The sequence below is a fragment of the Raphanus sativus genome, chromosome 2 (genome assembly GCF_000801105.2).
Source record: "Raphanus sativus cultivar WK10039 chromosome 2, ASM80110v3, whole genome shotgun sequence".
In the NCBI taxonomy this organism is placed as follows: Eukaryota; Viridiplantae; Streptophyta; class Magnoliopsida; order Brassicales; family Brassicaceae; genus Raphanus; species Raphanus sativus.
The window spans coordinates 21,655,173-21,673,535 of record NC_079512.1 but is presented as its reverse complement, the minus strand read 5'-3'; the positions used below and the strand labels follow the sequence as shown (position 1 = coordinate 21,673,535).

The 18,363-nt window shown below is 36.0% G+C and overlaps 4 protein-coding genes across 5 annotated transcripts; 2 read left to right on the top strand and 2 right to left on the bottom strand.

The window, feature by feature from the left end:
* Window positions 1-85: 85 nt before the first annotated feature.
* LOC108842482 (probable serine/threonine-protein kinase WNK4) lies at window positions 86-4,599 on the top strand. 2 transcript variants are annotated; one of them, XM_018615403.2, is made up of 9 exons: window positions 86-656; window positions 745-914; window positions 1,059-2,356; window positions 2,454-2,719; window positions 2,800-3,023; window positions 3,094-3,251; window positions 3,332-3,647; window positions 3,720-3,995; window positions 4,069-4,599. In XM_018615403.2, the coding sequence occupies exons 3-9, from the start codon at window positions 2,297-2,299 to the stop codon at window positions 4,449-4,451; spliced, it is 1,683 nt and encodes a 560-aa protein (XP_018470905.2). In that variant the 5' UTR covers window positions 86-656; window positions 745-914; window positions 1,059-2,296; the 3' UTR covers window positions 4,452-4,599. The 2 variants fall into 2 exon arrangements, with proteins under 2 accessions (XP_018470905.2, XP_018470904.2); XM_018615402.2 differs by having other exon boundaries at window positions 88-656; window positions 3,714-3,995.
* A 16-nt stretch (window positions 4,600-4,615) lies between these two features.
* On the bottom strand, window positions 4,616-5,673 carry LOC108837421 (transcription repressor OFP3-like). The gene is made up of 3 exons (XM_018610470.2): window positions 5,529-5,673; window positions 5,149-5,193; window positions 4,616-5,013 (listed from the first exon to the last, which is right to left on the bottom strand). Exons 1-3 carry the CDS (start codon window positions 5,671-5,673, stop codon window positions 4,616-4,618), a joined length of 588 nt encoding a protein of 195 aa, XP_018465972.2.
* Window positions 5,674-9,451: 3,778 nt separating this feature from the next.
* Window positions 9,452-12,656, top strand: LOC108837411 (pre-mRNA-splicing factor ATP-dependent RNA helicase DEAH10-like). Its single transcript, XM_056992681.1, has 12 exons — window positions 9,452-9,592; window positions 9,678-9,727; window positions 9,807-9,887; window positions 9,992-10,208; window positions 10,292-10,637; window positions 10,716-10,919; window positions 11,018-11,178; window positions 11,301-11,486; window positions 11,588-11,819; window positions 11,897-12,099; window positions 12,193-12,327; window positions 12,409-12,656. Exons 4-12 carry the CDS (start codon window positions 10,039-10,041, stop codon window positions 12,587-12,589), a joined length of 1,818 nt encoding a protein of 605 aa, XP_056848661.1. The 5' UTR covers window positions 9,452-9,592; window positions 9,678-9,727; window positions 9,807-9,887; window positions 9,992-10,038; the 3' UTR covers window positions 12,590-12,656.
* Window positions 12,657-13,576: 920 nt separating this feature from the next.
* Window positions 13,577-15,394, bottom strand: LOC108823323 (peroxidase 67). The gene is made up of 3 exons (XM_018596501.2): window positions 15,043-15,394; window positions 14,734-14,925; window positions 13,577-14,304 (listed from the first exon to the last, which is right to left on the bottom strand). The coding sequence occupies exons 1-3, from the start codon at window positions 15,268-15,270 to the stop codon at window positions 13,744-13,746; spliced, it is 981 nt and encodes a 326-aa protein (XP_018452003.1). The 5' UTR covers window positions 15,271-15,394; the 3' UTR covers window positions 13,577-13,743.
* Between the last annotated feature and the right edge of the window lie 2,969 nt (window positions 15,395-18,363).

Genomic DNA, 18,363 nt, shown 5'->3' with positions numbered 1-18,363 from the left:
GAAGATTGGGAATATAAAGCTCAGATCATAACACCTGTCAACTATTTGCGATCTACACTGAATATCTTCTTTAACTTCAGGCCCAACTTAAGGCCCATTAAAGAATATCCGTAACCCCTGATCGGAGAGCTATTGGTCTTCTCCGGCCATCAGCGGGAAGGTACAACTTTTGATCGTGGAAGCTTTCAAAATGGAGGAGGAGGTTATCGAAAGAATTGGTTGGCGAATTTTAAAGATTCCCCTGACCTGCATGAAGCTGAAGAGACATCTCCGATTCATTGATCCGAGGTACCTTTCCGCATGAAGCTGAGAGAACAACGCAGAGGGTGATAGTGTTCGCAACGGAGGGGACACTAGTGATCACGACAATGAGGGTCACGGGAACAATATGGATGCTGAAGGAGTGGGAAGTCTGGAGAATGATGAGATTGATAAGGTGAGTGAACAACATGCAGACGAGGAGCATGAACCAAGTGTTGATAAGGGGGACAAAACGGCTGCTATGGAGCTGAAGGAGCGTTTGTTAGAGAATCAACTACAAATCGATCCTTCCACTAGTCATGTGCAATGCAATTGACCACTCCGTAGATGTCACTCTTCAGCCTGCTCTGTTTAATAGGACTGGAACAAGCGGTCAAGACCATAGTGAAACACAGGTGGGTATTTGTGAGTTTTCCTTCAAGATGCTTTCTTAATTTCTTGTTCTTTGGCTCATGAAGTTGTGGTTTAATTGTGAAGCAACAGGATAATGCAAGTGAGAAAGGTTCGGGTAGTTGGGGAACATGTTCTGGCAGAGTTTGGCTCGTCTACCAACAACCCCCGTTCCTCTGAATACATCCCCATTGAAGAACGCAGACTCCTCTGTTAGAAGGCGAAAGAAATAAGTGGAAGCCTCTGAGGGAAGGAGTAAAATAGTATGCAACTCGCTTTGCCAAGTCTTGTACTCTATTAGCAAATACTCATCACTGATACATCTAGGACCTAATCAAGTTTCAAAAGCCTGCGCTTGGCTCACTACATGTCTATAGCATTATCATTTTCTTCTTGTTTTTGTGCAGGTATGGTAAATCATGGAAAGATATAAAGAATGCAAACCCTGCAGTATTCGCAGAGAGTACTGAGGTAAGCATCTCCTTTTTTGTACATTCATACTCATCAGTTGTCTGAATTAAGTTATATGCGAAAGTGTGAGTGATATCAAGGTTGTAACTTGGTAGGTGGATTTGAAGGACAAATAGAGGAACTTAGTTCGGTAGGAGTAATATCTTTTACAAGGATAATTGGGTTATAATTGGTGTGGACTTTTGCCTGCATGACATGTCATTCACAGTTTATGTTGTAAATGGTAATGATGAAAGAACAGACTAATGATATTCTCGTGGGACAATTCTGGCTGCAACCTTTTGTTGTAGTCAGTGTCAAACTTATACTGCTGTTCTTTTTGGCGATATATTCCATCCTTCTCTTCATTTTTTTCTGTTCTGTTTGTCTCTACTTTTCCACGTTTCAAGTAACATTCAAACCACAACAAAACAGTAGTCAAGTATGCATAACATATCCATTTAGATCTATGGTTTGTCTGTTAACATTCGGAAGTAAGATGATGAGCATTTATATTGGTTAATGCATATTTGGTCTATGTTGCTAGTTCATTACAGAACCTAGAACTCCATGAGGGCTGAAGGAATTCGCCGCCAACAAAAAAAAATGTTCAACGGTGAGGTCACTGTCACTCTATTCTTGTCTTATTCACCACTTCTGTTCTGACTTTTCCCCTCGTTTTTGTCGTTTTATTTTTGTTAATTTTAATATTTTGGATTTCTTGTGCCCACCAAACTAATAATTGGTTCTTTTGAATCGTGCAGTTTCCTCAAGCAAGAAAACTCTTGTTTTTTTTAACTATTTATCATCGTTGATATTGTATCTGTGGTTCACAAAACAGTCCCGGGCATATTCTTTTTCCTTTTTAGCTTGTTTAGCCATGTGGTTTTCAAAAATGGTGCACGTTTGATGATTTTAAAATAATGCTCGAGTATATTTTTTATTGGCAACTAAGATTTTTCAAAGTTATGTATATATTACAACTGGCTCAATAAAAATGAAAATGAAAGGTTTTCTATAATATTAAGTGATGCAAGCATTGGTGACTCAGGCCGTATACTTGTTCTACATATTAGCTGCCGACGCTTCTTTGATGAAGTAGAATAATAAGAAGTTATAGGACGACTTTTGGCAACCAGAGTTATCTCGTCGTCTCAAACATTTCTGGGAGCATCAATCTGAGTTTTGGTCAACCATGAACATGAATCAGGTTTCGGAGTATGTAGAAACCGATCCGACTGGTCGATATGGACGTGTAAGTAGAGGAAACATACTCTATGCTGGAACAGTTTTATGCTGTAACGTTTACAAATTAGACCTTTTTGTAACACTTGGTTTTTATTCTGGAACAGTTTGAAGAAGTTCTTGGAAGGGGAGCGATGAAGACGGTGTACAAAGCAATCGACGAGAAGCTTGGAATAGAAGTAGCGTGGAGCCAGGTGAAGCTAAAAGAGGTTCTACGTTCCTCTGTTGATCTACAGAGGCTCTACTCTGAGGTTCATCTTCTCAGCACTCTCAACCACAAATCCATCATTCGTTTCTACACTTCTTGGATCGATGTTGATTCCCATACTCTCAATTTCATCACCGAGTTGTTCACTTCTGGGACCCTCCGACAGTAATTCTCTTTTACACCTTTTCTTCTGAAAAGATTTGCTCTGTCTTTGCATTGTTATGACGCTGTCTCGTTTTGTGCAGGTACAAAAATAAGTACCTGCGGATAGATATCCGAGCAATCAAGTCCTGGGCTCGGCAGATCTTGGAAGGGCTTGTTTATCTCCACGAGCACGACCCTCCTGTTATCCACAGAGACCTCAAGTGTGATAACATCTTTGTTAATGGGCATCTTGGACAAGTAAAAATTGGCGATCTTGGTCTTGCAAGAATGCTGCGGGAGGACCGCTCTGCCCATAGTGTCCTCGGTAATCGTTTGTTCTCCCTTGTCGTTCTAATCATATGGTTTTAGACTTGGTCATTGCTTCTTTTGCGTAGGCACTCCCGAGTTCATGGCTCCAGAATTATATGAGGGGAACTATAATGAGCTCATTGACGTTTATTCCTTTGGTATGTGTTTTTTGGAGATGATCACCTCTGAGTTCCCGTATAGTGAGTGCAACAGTCCGGTGCACATTTACAAGAAAGTTGTTTCGGTATGTCTTTTGATCTGTGAGCATATGGATTAAGCTTATCATTTGAACCAGGCATGAGCCTTGTAATGTTTTCTTTCCAGGGAAAGCTACCAAGCGCCTTTTATAGAGTTGAAGACACTGAGGCACAGATTTTCATCAGGAAATGCCTCGTGCCTGCCTCACAGAGAGTGTCAGCAAGAGAACTATTGCAAGATCCGTTTCTCTCGTCTGACGAGTCCTGGATGGTGTACGCGAGAGGGGCTGGGAATCTGAAGCCCTTCTTGAATGAGAACGAAATGGACAGACTGAAGCTGGAAGATGATGATGAGTTAGGAAGGACCCAGATGATCATCACCGGGGAGCTGAACATTGAAGATAACACAATCTCACTGGAAGTAATAATCGCAGATGAAAATGGTAAAAAAAGGAACTTAGTTGATCATTTTGTTAGCGCTCAGTCACATAAATGTTTATTTTTTTTAGTTCCAGGTATGGCAAAGAAAGTGGCTTTCCCCTTTCGCATCATGAATGATACTTCCATTGAGGTTGCAATGGAGTTGGTAAAAGAACTGGAGATCACAGATTGGGATCCAGTCGAGATTGCTGAAATGATTGATGGAGAGATCTCTTCTTTGGTGCATGGTTTGAGGTACGAGGAAGGTGAGGAAACCCCTCATGATTATCACTCTTCATCCTCCCACTCACCATTCTCTCAAGCTTCACTCTCGAACTACATGGCACGAGGCCGTCAAGATTGGCTACAAGGTATGGAAAGTAACGCACAGATTCAAGTGTGTTTGATATGTTTTTTTTTTTGATAGAACATTTAAAAATGCAGATGATATTCACGATGAGACGCATTCTCAAAGTTCTACCGACACAGGGTCTTACTCCAACCTCAACTACATATCTGTTGATGAACACAGCTCCCAACCTTCTGCTGTGAACAGAACTCACAGCGTGACGAGGTTTTGCCCCGAAGAAAGCTATCATCTACATTCAGGGCAAGCCAACATGTACGCGGCTTCCAGTTCCAGTTCAGACAACCGTACACTTCCAAGGAACCGGTCGCTTGCAGACGTGCAGGGGCAGTTACTGCAGCGGTCGCTGATGGAAGAGGCTAGAAAAAGAAGGTTGATCAGAACTGTTGGAGACGTGGAAACAGTTGGGTTTCAGTCACCTTATGCGGTTTCCCGGAAGCCACCGAGCTCAAGGCGCTAGGTTTTTCCCGTAGTTTGAAAATACTGTAAATCTTTATTCATGTAATAATATCTCTAGTGTAGTGTGAAAAAACAAGGCTTGCTGCTTCAAAACTATAAAAGGTTACACGTGTGTTTGATAAAGTTGTGAAAAGGCTGCGCTTGGTTTACAGTGAGAGGGAGTTCTCAGGTGAGGTGAGTCATATGAGACCATGTCTTCTCGAAAGCCTTGATGATAATGTCATGATACTCCCTTGAGTTTTCAAAGGTGGAATCAGAGATTTCATATGCAGAGGATGGCTTGTAAACGGTTTTACGTTTGAGTTTCCTCTTGAAAGAATATTTTGGAGGTGAAGAAGAGCCTTGAGGGTGATGAGCTGATGAAGAAAGACGAAGAGTGTGACGGAGCTTTCTTGAGGAAGAAGCATCAGTGGAGGAGAGGTGTTTGTGAGAAGAAGGAAGGCATTTTCTGTTACTTCTGCTGATTCCTTTGAGCTTGTAGAGCCATGAGTGAGGAATAATGTTTGAAAATCTGAACTTGTGAGTCCCCATTTTCTGATTCATTTCTGACAGGATTATGAACTCTGTCAGTAGAAACAAAAACAAAAAAAAACAAGTAAAAGAGGATTCAGTTTGGGGTCCACTATATCTCTGTTCTGTTCTGTTCTGTTCCTCTGTTTTGTCTCTTTTAAATGGGCAAATCATTGTCTCTCTCTCACCCAACTCCCAAATTTCACCTTTCTCCTCGATTGACAATCCAGAATCTATAAAGAAACAAACAAAAAGTTCTAAAGTTAAATAAGACTGGTCGGATGGGGTAATCGTGGATAGCACAACCATATTGACGTGAACTCCACGCTTTCTCCTCTAATGACGTTAACTTTTAACATAACATTATTAATAATCATTCTCTCTCAACAATCCAGCATAGGATCACCAAAAGCCCATAAGGTCAAGCAAAAGCCCAATAAGGGACATTTAACTCCAAAACCCCTCAGAGACAGAAACAGAGCATCAACAGCAAGCTAAACCCTGAATCTCATCTCTTTGACTCGTTTCTCCATCTTTTTCTGTTTCATGTGTAACCCGTTTTCTAAACCATGAACTCTCTCTCTGATTTTGGCAATAGTGATTCTTGTTTCAGGGTTAGGGTCCAGCATCTTACACAACAGTCTCTTTACTTCAGGTGCAAACCAGCTTGGTGACTTAAACTCTCCTCTTCCAATCTTCCTATACATCTCCATCAGGTTAGAGTCATGGAAAGGGAGATATCCAGCCAACAGAACCAGGCCCGGCTCAAACCTTTTAAAGGCCCGGTGCTAAAAGAAAAAAAATCAGTAATTATCAATTTTATAAATTTGGACCCTTTTAAAACATTTAGTTTTTGAAATTAGGACCCTAAAATCCCCTGAATTTTTTGAAAAAAATTGTTGGACCCAGTGCTCTTGCTCCATCAGCACTACCCTAGAGCCGGGCCTGAACAGAACCACACCACAAGACCAAACATCTGCTTTTGTCCCATCATATCTCTTTCAATTGATCACTTAAGGTGCAAGAGCAACATAAGCAGGAGTGCCACAAGTAGTGTGCAAGAGACCATCTTGACGTTTGCAGTCAGCAAGAGCACTTAAACCAAAATCAGATACCTTGAGATTCTCATCCTCATCAAGCAACAGATTCTCTGCTGTTGCAAAAATCAACAGCGTTGATGAGCTGGTGAAAGTAGTTCCAAGAAACGTCATCTCTCAGCTTCCCTTTAGCAACTTTGTTGAAAAGCTCTCCGCCTTTGCAGTACTCCATAACGAAGTAGATCCTTGTTTTTGTCGCCATGACCTCGTATAGCTCCACAACGAAGCTCTCCCGACTTCGTATTTGGTGGCCAGGACGCTTGGTTTGTTTTCCATCTAATCTACAAAAACTTAAGCAGGCAGAGACAGAACACTACTTGAGAGTTTGTGGTAGCTCATGAGTGATGGCCTCATGAGAATGCCTTAGTGGTAAGAGTCTGTGAATCAAATATAAACAAAGGAATGCGATCTCAGTTATGCTACAATCAGTGTATAAAAAAGTTGCTCACAGAAACAAAACACAAACTCTCAAACTCTAGAGCCCTAAACCAGAACTGATCATTCTGGTTTACTTTTCTCCCACGTTACCGCATAGATGGACAATCAGGAAGACATGTATAAACAAAACACCGCCTTTTAATACAAACACCGCCATTTCTATAAACGAAGACATGCAGATCTTTCAAGGATCTTCTTTTTTATTTCTGCTCACTTTTTAAGACAGAACAAAAAGAAAGAAAGAAGAAGATGAAAAGGAAACTAAACGTCATTGGCCGTCTACGCACATAAAAAATGTCAATCTAATGGCTAAATAAGGCAGAGATGGTTACTTGTTCCTCTGTCTCCTTCTCCATTATGTTCCTTTACACTTGTCTTCTCATTCGCCAACTTTACTTTTCAGCACCGAAGCAGTGAAGTTGAGTACCAACACAACTGAAACTTTATATCTATTAGTTATTTTTTTCTTAGATTTGTAAATTTGATAAAATTATGTATAATTTGATATATTTTGTATTGAGAACTGAATATAAAAATTAAAGTATTGATCAATTTAAAATTTAAAATCTCATGAACGAGATCGCAGGTGTTCTCCATGACGGTAGAAGCCTTGCTACTCTCTTCAATCCTCTATCTTTTAGTTTCATTCCATGTATTGATAATGTTCAGGTTTTTTCTCTGGCAAAGTTTAGCCTTGAATGTATGAATGTTATAACTTTTGTGTTTTAAGTTGAATGAAAGAAATAGTTGACAAAAAAAAAATACAATTTACGACCATACAAAATCATCAACTAAACATTAACAAAATAGAATCCAAAATCTTATCCTAGTTCTAATGTTACAAAGTTTGTACAGTAACAATATTCATATTTATCTAAAAAGAAGAAAATATAAATATGTGCGGATACGGACCTAGTATTGATAACATGAAAGAAAGTGAATGATAAAGGAAGTTGATGAAAACATTATCAAAATACACAACAGCATTTTTGCATAGTAAAACATACGGTCACATATTTTAAATAAGTAATATGAATTCATATCCAAAACTAACATGCTCACATTTAACTTATTGTTGGCAGGAATTCCCCTTTACTTGGACAGTGACAGTGACAACATCGACTCAGATATTTCAGATGCAGCAGATCTCGGAATCCCTGACGTCCCTCAAGGTGGCTTTAGAAGGATCGAGTTTCACCGTTCTACCAAAGGTTTGATTTTAAGCGTTACCAAATCGTGACTCTGGGCTGTCGATTTGCTGTTATACCTGATGAGGAGATTCATCGTGGGAATCAATCTATTGGTCTCTGTTTCATGTTTTTTTGTCTCTTCTTATTACTTTTTTACAAGAGTATTAATCAATCTGTTGGTCTCGTGGGATCAATCTGATTTGGCTAGACAATCTGAGGATCAAGCATGCTTGCGAAGCGTAAGTGTGGTAAGCTTACTTGCGGAGGTTGGGATGTCTATACTCGATTTCTTCTGGCAGCTGATTTTCTTTTTTTCTAAGTATGAAGATAAAGACAAAAAAAAAGAATACTGATGAGGATGAAGAAGAGATAGCCACTGATGAACAAATAGCCGATGGTCCAGATCGTGAAGATGATGCATATGCTGGATTTGGTGGATATGGATGGTGAAGATAGTGATAATATTTTATTGTTATAGTATAACAATAAGTCTAAAATTTTATATTTTTTTAATCAATATTTATATCATATGGTTTGAAATTTTATTTCATATTTAAAAGATAGTGATAATATTTTATTAATATATGTATTTTCAAGTCTTTTATGTAAATATTTCATCTCTTTTCAATCTAAACAAACCATCTAAAACAATATTCTTAAATATTTCTATTCAATCTAAACCAACGAATATAACAAATCTACATTAATGTTTAAAAAGTACTTTAAGTTATTGTTGCAGTGTTTCTTTGTTTAAATTTTAGTTAGTAAAATGCATTTATAAATAAGAAAAGACAACTAAAACTAAGGGAACTTTTATTACTTCAGTCACATATGTAAATAACTTCAAAAACTTAGAAGCATTTTCAAAGTGTATTTCTATTTTAATAATATAGATGGTATTTTTTGCATATTTTTCTTGGTATTCTAAAATAATATGTGGACATTATCAATCATTTATTTCACTAACATAGGAAGTTGCAAAACCTAGTTTCGGTTTTCCAGTATAAGAAGAACACAAACACAGGCCCAGTGCCGGTCCGGAGTTCTCGGACGCCTAAAGCGCATTAGAGAAATGATGCCCTTTAGTAACAAAATTATTTGTTTTAACTTTTTTAGACCAGCAAGAAAAACCAAAAGTTTTTATTTGTATGATGCTTAAATTTTGCTAAGAAACCTAATAAACTGATCTAATATTTTTTTTTTGGTAATATGTTAAGATTGATCTAATATATTCGATAAAATACTGATCTAAAAAGTTTTTTCTTATTTAATAAATCACCAGAAAATATATCTGGTTCATATATTTTTTTTGCTTAAATCTTTGGTTCATATTACACCAATTTGTTTTCTATATATTATCTAGTTGGCTGATTATAAGACCCAATAAATTTCATGTATGTTCTTAGTTTTGCAAAATACAGAAAAATAAATGGGAATGGTATGAGAGTTTGTGAGATGACACTGATTAGAAAAGGAAACTAGATTTCTGTTTTGTTTTTAAGTCCGATTATTAAATGAATATTTCATAAATATAACGAAATGTACTTTGAAACAGTCAATAAATGAAAGAATATTCTTTCATTTATTGCAAGAGAAAAAAAGAAATTAAGAAAGTGGATTCGGTAATCGAACCTGACTACTCATGCAATAAGTAGAAGTTTAAAAATCAACTGACTAAAGATAACTAATGGCAATTATTTGGCGCCCCTTGTTTTTATATATATTTTGGCGCCTAAAGCCCTAGCTTTATGAGCTTTAGCCCAGGGCCGGCCCTGCACAGGCCTTACCGTTTCCTGTGCTGTCCCAAATCAAAACCCGAACCAACGGGCGCATAAGGAGAACACAAGAGCTCTGTAGTAACTAAACAGTTAATAGAACCCTAAATCTCCAGTTGCTTCTCGCTTCAGGTTAGTCTCTCTACTTTCTAGAGCAATTTACTTGATTCCCAAGGCAAAAAAAAAGTAACGATTTTTCAATGTGGGCGTATCACAGCATGATGCAGAAGATAGCAGAACATAGGAAGTCTCTTCCTATTGCTTCAGGTGCCAGTTATTTCACATACCCTATTCATAATTGCATCCGTGGAGACTAAACTACGATTGTTTTTTTTTTCAATAACAGTGGAGAAACGTCTTATTGAGGAGGTTCAAAATAATGATATTCTGATTATTGTTGGTGAAACCGGTAGTGGGAAGACTACTCGTAAGTTTTGTTTTAGTTACCTTATGATCTCAAATCTCTCTCTCTCTCTCAAGTAGTTTCTGGACCAAGTTGGCATCATATGTTTTTTTTTTTGTTGTTGACAGAGTTGCCTCAGTTTCTGTTCAATGCTGGATTCTGTCGGGAATGAAAGATGATAGGGATATCACAGCCGAGGTGCATAGCTGCTGTGACTGCTGCTAAAAGGGTAGCTGAGGAGTGTGATGTTCAATTAGGCCAAAGGGTTGGTTACTCCATTAGGTTTGATAATACTACTTCTAGCTCCACGAGGTTAATATACACTACTGATGATTTATTGCTGAGGTAAATTATATAAACTTTATGGTGCTCTTTGATGGTAATAATCCTGTATTATTCTTCTCATCACTGTTGTTTCTGATTTGCAGAGAAGCCTTGGTGGATCCGCTTCTTTCTAGATATTCAGTCATTATCGTGGATGAAGCCCACGAGAGGACCGTTCATACTGATGTTCTACTGGCCTTGCTTAAAAAGGTGCAGCTGGATCGGTCAAAGGCTGTTAACGAGGGAAGTGAGATTGGCAATAAAGAAGGAAGAAAAGTATCTCCGTTAAAGCTGGTAATCATGTCTGCTGCAAGTTTGGATGCACGTGTATACTCTGAGTATTACGGTGGTGCCAAAGCTCTTCATGTGCAAGGGAGACAGTTTCCTGTGGAGATTCTTTACACTGTTCGTCCTGTGACAGATGCAGCTTTGGTCATCACTATATTTCAGGTTAATTGATCGGCTTGTTACCCTATCCAGCATTTAAAACATTAAATCTAATTTTACATTTGTTTTTTTTTTGTAAAGATTCATTTGGAGGAGAAGCCAGGTGATATACTTGTTTTCCTCACTGGAGAAGATGAGATTGAATCTGTTGAAAGACTTGTCCAAGAAAGGCTTCAGCATTTACCTGAAGAAGAGAGGAAGCTACTTCCACTGGCTATCTTTTCTGCACGTCCATCAGAGCAGCAGATGAGAGTTTTTGCTCCTGCGCCTATTGGTTTCCGTAAGGTTAGAAATGTTCAGTTCAGCAACATTGTGGTTTAGTCATTGTATATGTTGGTTGAAACGGTTGATACTAATCCAGTTTGAGGTATTTTTTTTCATAGGTGGTTTTGGCCACAAATATAGCGGAGACATCGATTGCAATTCCTGGAATAAGATATGTGGTAGACCCTGGGTGGGTTAAGGCACGAACCTATGATCCTAGCAAAGGAATGGAGACGTTTGATGTTGTTTTAGCATCAAAAGCACAGGCTCGTCAAAGAAGGTAACCACCATGTTACTGTATTCGCTTAATTATGTTTCCACTTTTGATGGTTAGCTAATAGAGTTTTGAAGTTTTCATGCAAATTTTTATAAGCTTCTTTCTTTTTTTTCTTTCCCTTTTAGTGGACTTGCAGGACGTGAGGGTCCTGGGAAATGTTTTCGTCTTTATTCTGAGAGGGAATTTGAGAAGCTGGAGGATTCAACCAAACCAGAGATCACGAGATGCAATCTCTCTAATGTCATTTTGAAGCTCAAGGGTCTGGGATACGATGATATTTTTGGATTTGATTTTATAGATAAACCATCCAGGTACACTTCCTTTTGGCTGAAGTATCTATTCTCTTTTAATTGCTTTGTTTTTTTAAAAGACTTTGATCTAAGATATTTTGTCATCTGATGTTTTTAAACAGGAGCGCCATTGTAAAAGCATTGGCGGAGTTGCACTTGCTTGGTGCCTTGACTGATGATTACAAACTAGAAGAACCAGCTGGTCATCAAATGGCACGGCTCCCACTAGATCCACTTTACTCGAGAGCTCTAGTTTTGGCGAATCAGTTCAACTGTCTTGAGGAAATGTTAATCACTGTTGCAATGCTCTCTGTTGAGCCCATATTTTATTATCCTCGTGAGAAGAGAGAAGAGGTGAGTGAGTAGAGAGATTCTTCTCATTTTTCTTCTTCTTTATATATATAAAAGTTCATTTATCTTTGTTTCGCCAGGCAAGAACTTCAAGAAACCACTTTGCTAGCGTTGAAGGGGATCATCTAACTTATCTTAGTGTTTATCGAGAGTCGAATGAGTTCTTCTTGGAGCAGATAAAGGCGGAAAACAGTAAAGCCGAAGTTGATAAAATTATGAGAGACTGGTGTAAGGACAACTTCGTGAATAGCAGTTCCTTGAAACATGCTCGTCACATTTATAGGTTTGTCATTGTCTTCTTTTTTGCACATGATTCTGGTTCCGTCTTGTGATGATCAGTTTTGAAAGTTATGCACGTATATGCTTTGTTGTGCAGACAAATTCGTAGGAACGTTGAACGGATGGGTTTTAATGTGTCTTCATGCGGAAACAACATGCTCGAGTACCGTAGATGTCTTGCTGCATCGTTTTTCCTTAAAGCAGCTCAGAGACAAATGGATGGTACATACAGGTATATATAGTTAATGGTTCATTTGTTGTTTAAAGATGTGGAGAAGAAAACTTTTTTGTAATCATGTAATGTCTTTGACAGGGCTTTGGAAAGTGGTGAGACTGTGCACATCCACCCAGCTTCTGTTTTGTTCCATTCCAATCCAGAGTGTGTTATCTTCAACGAGCTTGTGCAAACCAGCAAGAAGTACATCATGAACCTGACGAGAATTGATCCCTTATGGTTGGCTGGCTCCTCATCATTACAAAACAGAAACCACTGATCCTAGAGTTCAGTTTTGCAGCCTAATAAATTTTACAATAACACAACCAGCTTTCTCTGTGATGTGGATTAGTGATTCTGTTCTATTTTTTTATTTATTGAACAAAGAGTTATTGCCGTTTTTGTAGTTTATATATAACCTTCAAAACGCAAAAGGGGCTATGTTCCTTTTGTGTTTGTTTAATCAAAGCGAATGATTGAAAATTTACAGAACTCCAAAACCTCATTTACTCTGTTTTTGTGTAAAGCAAAAATCGGACCGGACCACTCTGAAAACAAGGAAGCAATCTTGTTATACTCTAAGGTAGAAAGGTAACTCTACCAATATCACCATTTGTCTCCAACCACACTATGTTTTGCATGACTGTATCTGCCCATTGTCTAATTATTAATATATTAATTTCAACCCGGGAATTTTGGATCCGGTTACAAACGACACAGAAGAGATGGAACAGAAGAGACGGAACAGCCCTATAATTGGTTTGCTTTTAAACAGCCCTTGATAACAGTATTTTTACACTTTTATCTTTAAACAACCCTTGATAACCACTACTAGTTCATCTTGGAGATCTAAAACCTCGAAACATGCTAACCCCAGACAGATCAAGAGACGATCTGAAAATTCAGCTATCACCATCAAAATCCACATGCAATCTAACCGATAAAAACCAAAGAAACTAAATGAAATATTAGTAGATTTTCCGAACAAAACAAATATTAAAATATAATATCTATAAAATTTTAAAAATCATAATTGTTTTTTTGGAAAAACTTAATATATACTCTTATTCATACAGTATAATTATAGATAACTAATGTAAGTATGTATATATAAATGATTAGAGTTATCTTATATATTTGGTCCATTTATTATTAAGGTATCTTAGGATGATTGGGAGAATAATCACGTTTTAGAACAAATCAACTACACAATTGCATTTAAAGTTTATGGCTTTGAATAATTCTTCTAGAGCCAAAGTGAGAGAAGTTGAGAAAGTAAATGAAAACTTTATAGCAACAAACTTTTAGACAACATTCGCTTTATGTTGACGAAGAAGAAACACACAAAAACAAATAAAAAATAAACACAGTTCGATGAAATAATTGCTGGAAAATAAGGATTATTGATCCTCACAGGCTTTTATAGTAAGAGATTTAATTGGGCCTGCGACAGTTTCTGCGGATCTGACCATTGGATCCAGTAAGGGGCTTGATATCGCCCATCTTGATCATAGCCCTCACGAAGTCACGGTAGAAGGTGTTCAGACTGCGGCTGTACGTTTTGACCAATGAGTCCGTGCCACCGCCGTTGAAAAGGACCTGATCTGACGTCAGGAGACCCTTTTTATCGAGAAGCTGATTATAGTAGCTATGGTCAAATCTTGTGGGAGAGCCGATGTCAAGAGGTGCTTTCTTGTTGTCGCCAGAGCCAGAGGTAGCAGGACAGTTCTTACGTCTGGTTAAGGCGAAAGAGCGGTTAATGTTGCTCTCATTGTAGATACGGTTCCTGAAAGTGAGACAGTTGGCTTGTCCAATGGTGTGAGCACCAGAGAGAGCGACCATGTCACGTGCGGACAAGCCTTGGGCTTTGAATCGGTTGATGAGGTTGTTAAGTGTACTGGATGGAGAAGGGATGACGCCTGAATTGGCAGCTGAGAAGCCTGCCTTCTTGGAGTCTCGTCTTCCAAGCTTCACGCTCCATCTAGGCCCACCTAACTACGTAATCAGATTGTAAACATTAACTTGATGAGGATTTTAATGTTTTGAAAGATTAAATAAGTTCTGGGCTAAAGTTCGAAACTGATAGTCCATAAAACCAAAATAGTATGTAGAAATAATATTACGAGAAACAATTCTATCCGACCATGATTTACATGAGAAAATATACTAACCTCCTTTAGTATATAGTGAATCAATCATACAATACAGTTTATGGGAATTTTTTTATGAATTGTTTAATTTCATATTATTGGAAAACTAAGTTTTCCTTGTCACGTTAACATAAATATTTTTTTTTCTTTTTGAAAAAATTAACATAAATATTGCTGTTTAGCTATCTAAAATGTATTCACAAAATTTTCACTGAACGATCAGTAAGTACATATATATGTATGTGATAAAGTGAATGCATGCAGATGTACTAACCAGGAGGACGGAGTCACGAGCACTGATGGCGACAATGTCTGCACATGAGACGACGCCTGGGCAGAGTTTCTCAACCCTCAACTTGATTTTGTCTATCACTTCGAATCCTCTGACAGAGTTATTGTTGGGTCCTGCAGTTTTCTCTCCCCTAAAAGAGGACGTGTCGTCCAACAATATGGATCCGTCACAGCCCTATAAAACCATTATAAACCAACATTTTTTAGCATTTTCAAAGTTGGTATTATCGGAATAATCATGGGAACATGTCACACACGCAACCTTTTTCATTACTCAAAAAAAAAGACTTACATTGACGAAACAATCATGGAAGAACAAACGGAGGAGAGAAGCAGCCATGCGGCGTTCTTTAGCCACCGCCCGCTGCATCACCCGTCTCACGGCAGGAAATAGTGAAGGACAGCTCTCTGCGTAGAAGTCACTGCTCAGCTGAGCATGGGTTTGGGTCCCCATTATCATCAGCACCATCATCAACCATACCTTTAGCATACTAATGATCTGCTTATTATTGTACCCCATTCTGTTTGCGTTCTAATTTTCTTTGTTTTAGAAGTTGTTGGTCAAGAAAGCATGCAAGAGACTGGGGCTTTATAGAGGTCACTTGCTTAAACGTAGGTGTTGTTTATTTACGGAGAAAAGTTTCTTATCAAATATTATCACTCTTTTCATTTCTAACAATCAAAAATACATATGTAATCTACTTGGTCCTTTTACGCCACCTCTACCAACTCCTTTGTTTTCATTTCCCTTTTCTCACCACATTATCCGTTATATTTCTTTTACCAATCATTTACTCTCTCTATTAGCTGGCTGGGTTTATTATTGGGGAGGGGGAATAATCTAAGCTATAACGCATTTAATCTCAGCATATTTAGACATTTTTAATTTATTACTGGCCGCCATATCAACATCATGGTTAAATTTGGTTAACTCTATAAATCTTTCTTCGAAATGAAATGACACATGTAATATGGGGCATAGATTCAATCTAGTTAATCACGATATTTTTTTAAAAACCAGACCAGAAAATGATTCGGTATTGTAGTTGGATCAATAGTCACACCGGTGTAACTGATTCAATCATATTTTAAAGTTTAATCTAATTTTAATAAGTGACTATGTATATGTGTATAACTATAAATTATTTTGATAAAAAAATATTTCATTATTAGAATCTAAAAATGATGTGCAAATAAAATAAAAACTTCAAAAACAATATAAAAATTTGATGAAAATTGATTTATTTAGATATATATTTAATAAAATAATATGATTTTTTATGAAATCTTTTTAAATTTTATAATTTTTAGTTATTTTTAATTTAAATTTGAAAAAGTCAAATTTTAATATTTAATCGGATCACCAGTTTAGCGAGTTTGGCCGGTTTTTGACCAAATTTACCAGTTTTTAGCATAATCCGGAACCAGTTAGAAAAACGAGTCATGATCTGATCAGTTCAGTTCAGTTCTCAAAACACCAGTTAACCACTACTAAGGCCTTGATTGGTAGAGCATTAACATTAGCATTATGCTCCACATTATCCAATCAACATTTGTTAGAATAGCATTTAGAATAGCATTTACTAAATGCTAATGCTCTCCAAATGCTCTCTGGCAAATGCTCTCATATGAAGCTTTTGGAAGAGCATTTGCATTTACAATTTATAAATTTAAGAAATAAATATAATTAGTTCATTTATTTTATTTAATAATATCATAAAATAATTTTTATATCCAGAAATTTATAAAATAAATTTACAATATATTTTTTTAAAAAATAGTATTTCACATTTAAAATATAATTTAATTATATAAATTATATTATTTTTAAAATATATATTTTAATTGTAAATTTTATTTTTTTAAAATAAAATTATCGACATAAACATAATTTTTGAAATTAGTAAATAAAATAAATTAATTATATCTCTTTTATATATTAATATATAATATAAAAAGATATATATATATATTATATATATATATATGATAATTTATTTATTTTGTTTAATAATATTCAAATTATTTATATTCAAAAATAAATTTATATCTTATTTATTTTATTTAATAATATTCAAAATTATTTTATATACAAAAATAAATTTATATTTTTAAAAACCATTTTTTTAAACAATAATATTTCACATTTAAAATTTAATTTAAGTTATGTTATTAATTGAGATTCATTATTTTAATAACAAATATATTATTAATATATATATCATAATTTAATATATATAATTTTAAAAGAAATCTTTATATATAAAAAAATGTTGCATCCTTCACAGCCCTCTACATCAGATCCAGTTAAGTAATTTTAACAAGTAGCCCGGTTAAAATTATATACTGCTACTGTTTTACCAATCATCTTATTAAAAATTTTAATAAGAGCATACAGCTTCTGTAGTATACTGTTTCTACAGCATACTGCTACTGCTTATTCATCAGCTGTACCAATCGAGGCCTAACAATTATGAATTGGAATCTAATTAATCGGACATTCAGACATATATAGAACCAGAACGGATAACCTGGTTCCAAATCCAACAAACCCAATTAAATTTGATGGGAATTGCAAAATAATCAAATCCATGTATATTAAATCGAGTTTTTAAAAAAACTGTCTATTAATCAAGTTTATTCTCGATTTTCAATTTGACATTCCTATCACACTTTTTTAAATGATTGTTTGGTCTGATCGATTTCAAATCAGATGAGTCATGCACACTTTTGGGTTTTATTGATTTTTGTTGGGTTGGGCTAGTATGAATTGATGTCTTGATGAGGATGCCTGATGCGATGGAACAAAACAAGTTGTAATATTTGATTTGTGGTATATGGTAGTATATGTAGAATGGTTTAATAGAATTAATTTGGTTATTTATATTATTAATTTATTTTTGCCAGGTATACATCGAACCTGGAAACTCCAAATTTAAATGTGTTTAACTTGGGACAGTCAAATGATAGGTGATAGATATATCAGCACATGGTTTCTATATTGTGAGAGTAAAACCAAATTACATGAAAAGATCATGTAATGATTGTAAGGATCAGTAAATAAATATTTCAAGACTTTAAAAATGATAAACAAACCATCACATAAGATGCCCGGATCTGAATACAGTCCAATAAAACATTGACCCTAGTCTTTCATTTTTTTGAAAGCTTTTTACATAGATTAAGCCCTCAAATTATATTAAAATTAGTTTAATTTTTTTTTAAAAATATTCCAAATTCCCAAAATTTGAGATCCAGCTCTATATGAGACATATTAGCTGTAGGGAGTGATGCGTTACAAAATGTTATAGGACAATAGTAATACACTTTTATGAAGATAAAGCTACAAAAATACATTCACTTAGATCATGATTAACTCCGGTTTCTTAACTGAAGTTATTAGCTTCGACTAAGAGATGGTTTTTAACTTTTCTTAGATTTTAACTAAAAAAATTAAGAATCATCTCTTAAATAATAGATATAAGAATCGTCTCTTAACTGAAAAATATTTTTAAAAAAAAATTCAAATCATAAGTTAAGAACCCTAGCTAAGGACAGCTGCATTGAAGGATTGAGTGATGAGTTCACACGATTACCGAGAAAGAAAAATATT

Bases quoted from the DNA above. Each gene is read 5' to 3' on its own strand.
- LOC108837411 (XM_056992681.1), top strand. From the start codon at position 10,039: ATGATAGGGATATCACAGCCGAGGTGCATAGCTGCTGTGACTGCTGCT. The intron at 10,920-11,017 runs GTTAGAAATGTT...TTTTTTTCATAG, and splicing joins CGCCTATTGGTTTCCGTAAG to GTGGTTTTGGCCACAAATAT. The intron at 11,179-11,300 runs GTAACCACCATG...TTTCCCTTTTAG, and splicing joins GCACAGGCTCGTCAAAGAAG to TGGACTTGCAGGACGTGAGG.
- LOC108842482 (XM_018615402.2), top strand. From the start codon at position 2,297: ATGAACATGAATCAGGTTTCGGAGTATGTAGAAACCGATCCGACTGGT. The intron at 2,357-2,453 runs GTAAGTAGAGGA...ATTCTGGAACAG, and splicing joins CGACTGGTCGATATGGACGT to TTTGAAGAAGTTCTTGGAAG. The intron at 2,720-2,799 runs GTAATTCTCTTT...CGTTTTGTGCAG, and splicing joins ACTTCTGGGACCCTCCGACA to GTACAAAAATAAGTACCTGC.
- LOC108837421 (XM_018610470.2), bottom strand. From the start codon at position 5,673: ATGGAGATGTATAGGAAGATTGGAAGAGGAGAGTTTAAGTCACCAAGC. The intron at 5,194-5,528 runs GTTTAGAAAACG...GTTTCTTTATAG, and splicing joins AATCAGAGAGAGAGTTCATG to ATTCTGGATTGTCAATCGAG. The intron at 5,014-5,148 runs GTGAGAGAGAGA...TTCTACTGACAG, and splicing joins AGGTGAAATTTGGGAGTTGG to AGTTCATAATCCTGTCAGAA.
- LOC108823323 (XM_018596501.2), bottom strand. From the start codon at position 15,270: ATGGGGTACAATAATAAGCAGATCATTAGTATGCTAAAGGTATGGTTG. The intron at 14,926-15,042 runs GTAAGTCTTTTT...ATGGTTTTATAG, and splicing joins TCCATGATTGTTTCGTCAAT to GGCTGTGACGGATCCATATT. The intron at 14,305-14,733 runs GTTAGTACATCT...CTGATTACGTAG, and splicing joins CTCGTGACTCCGTCCTCCTG to TTAGGTGGGCCTAGATGGAG.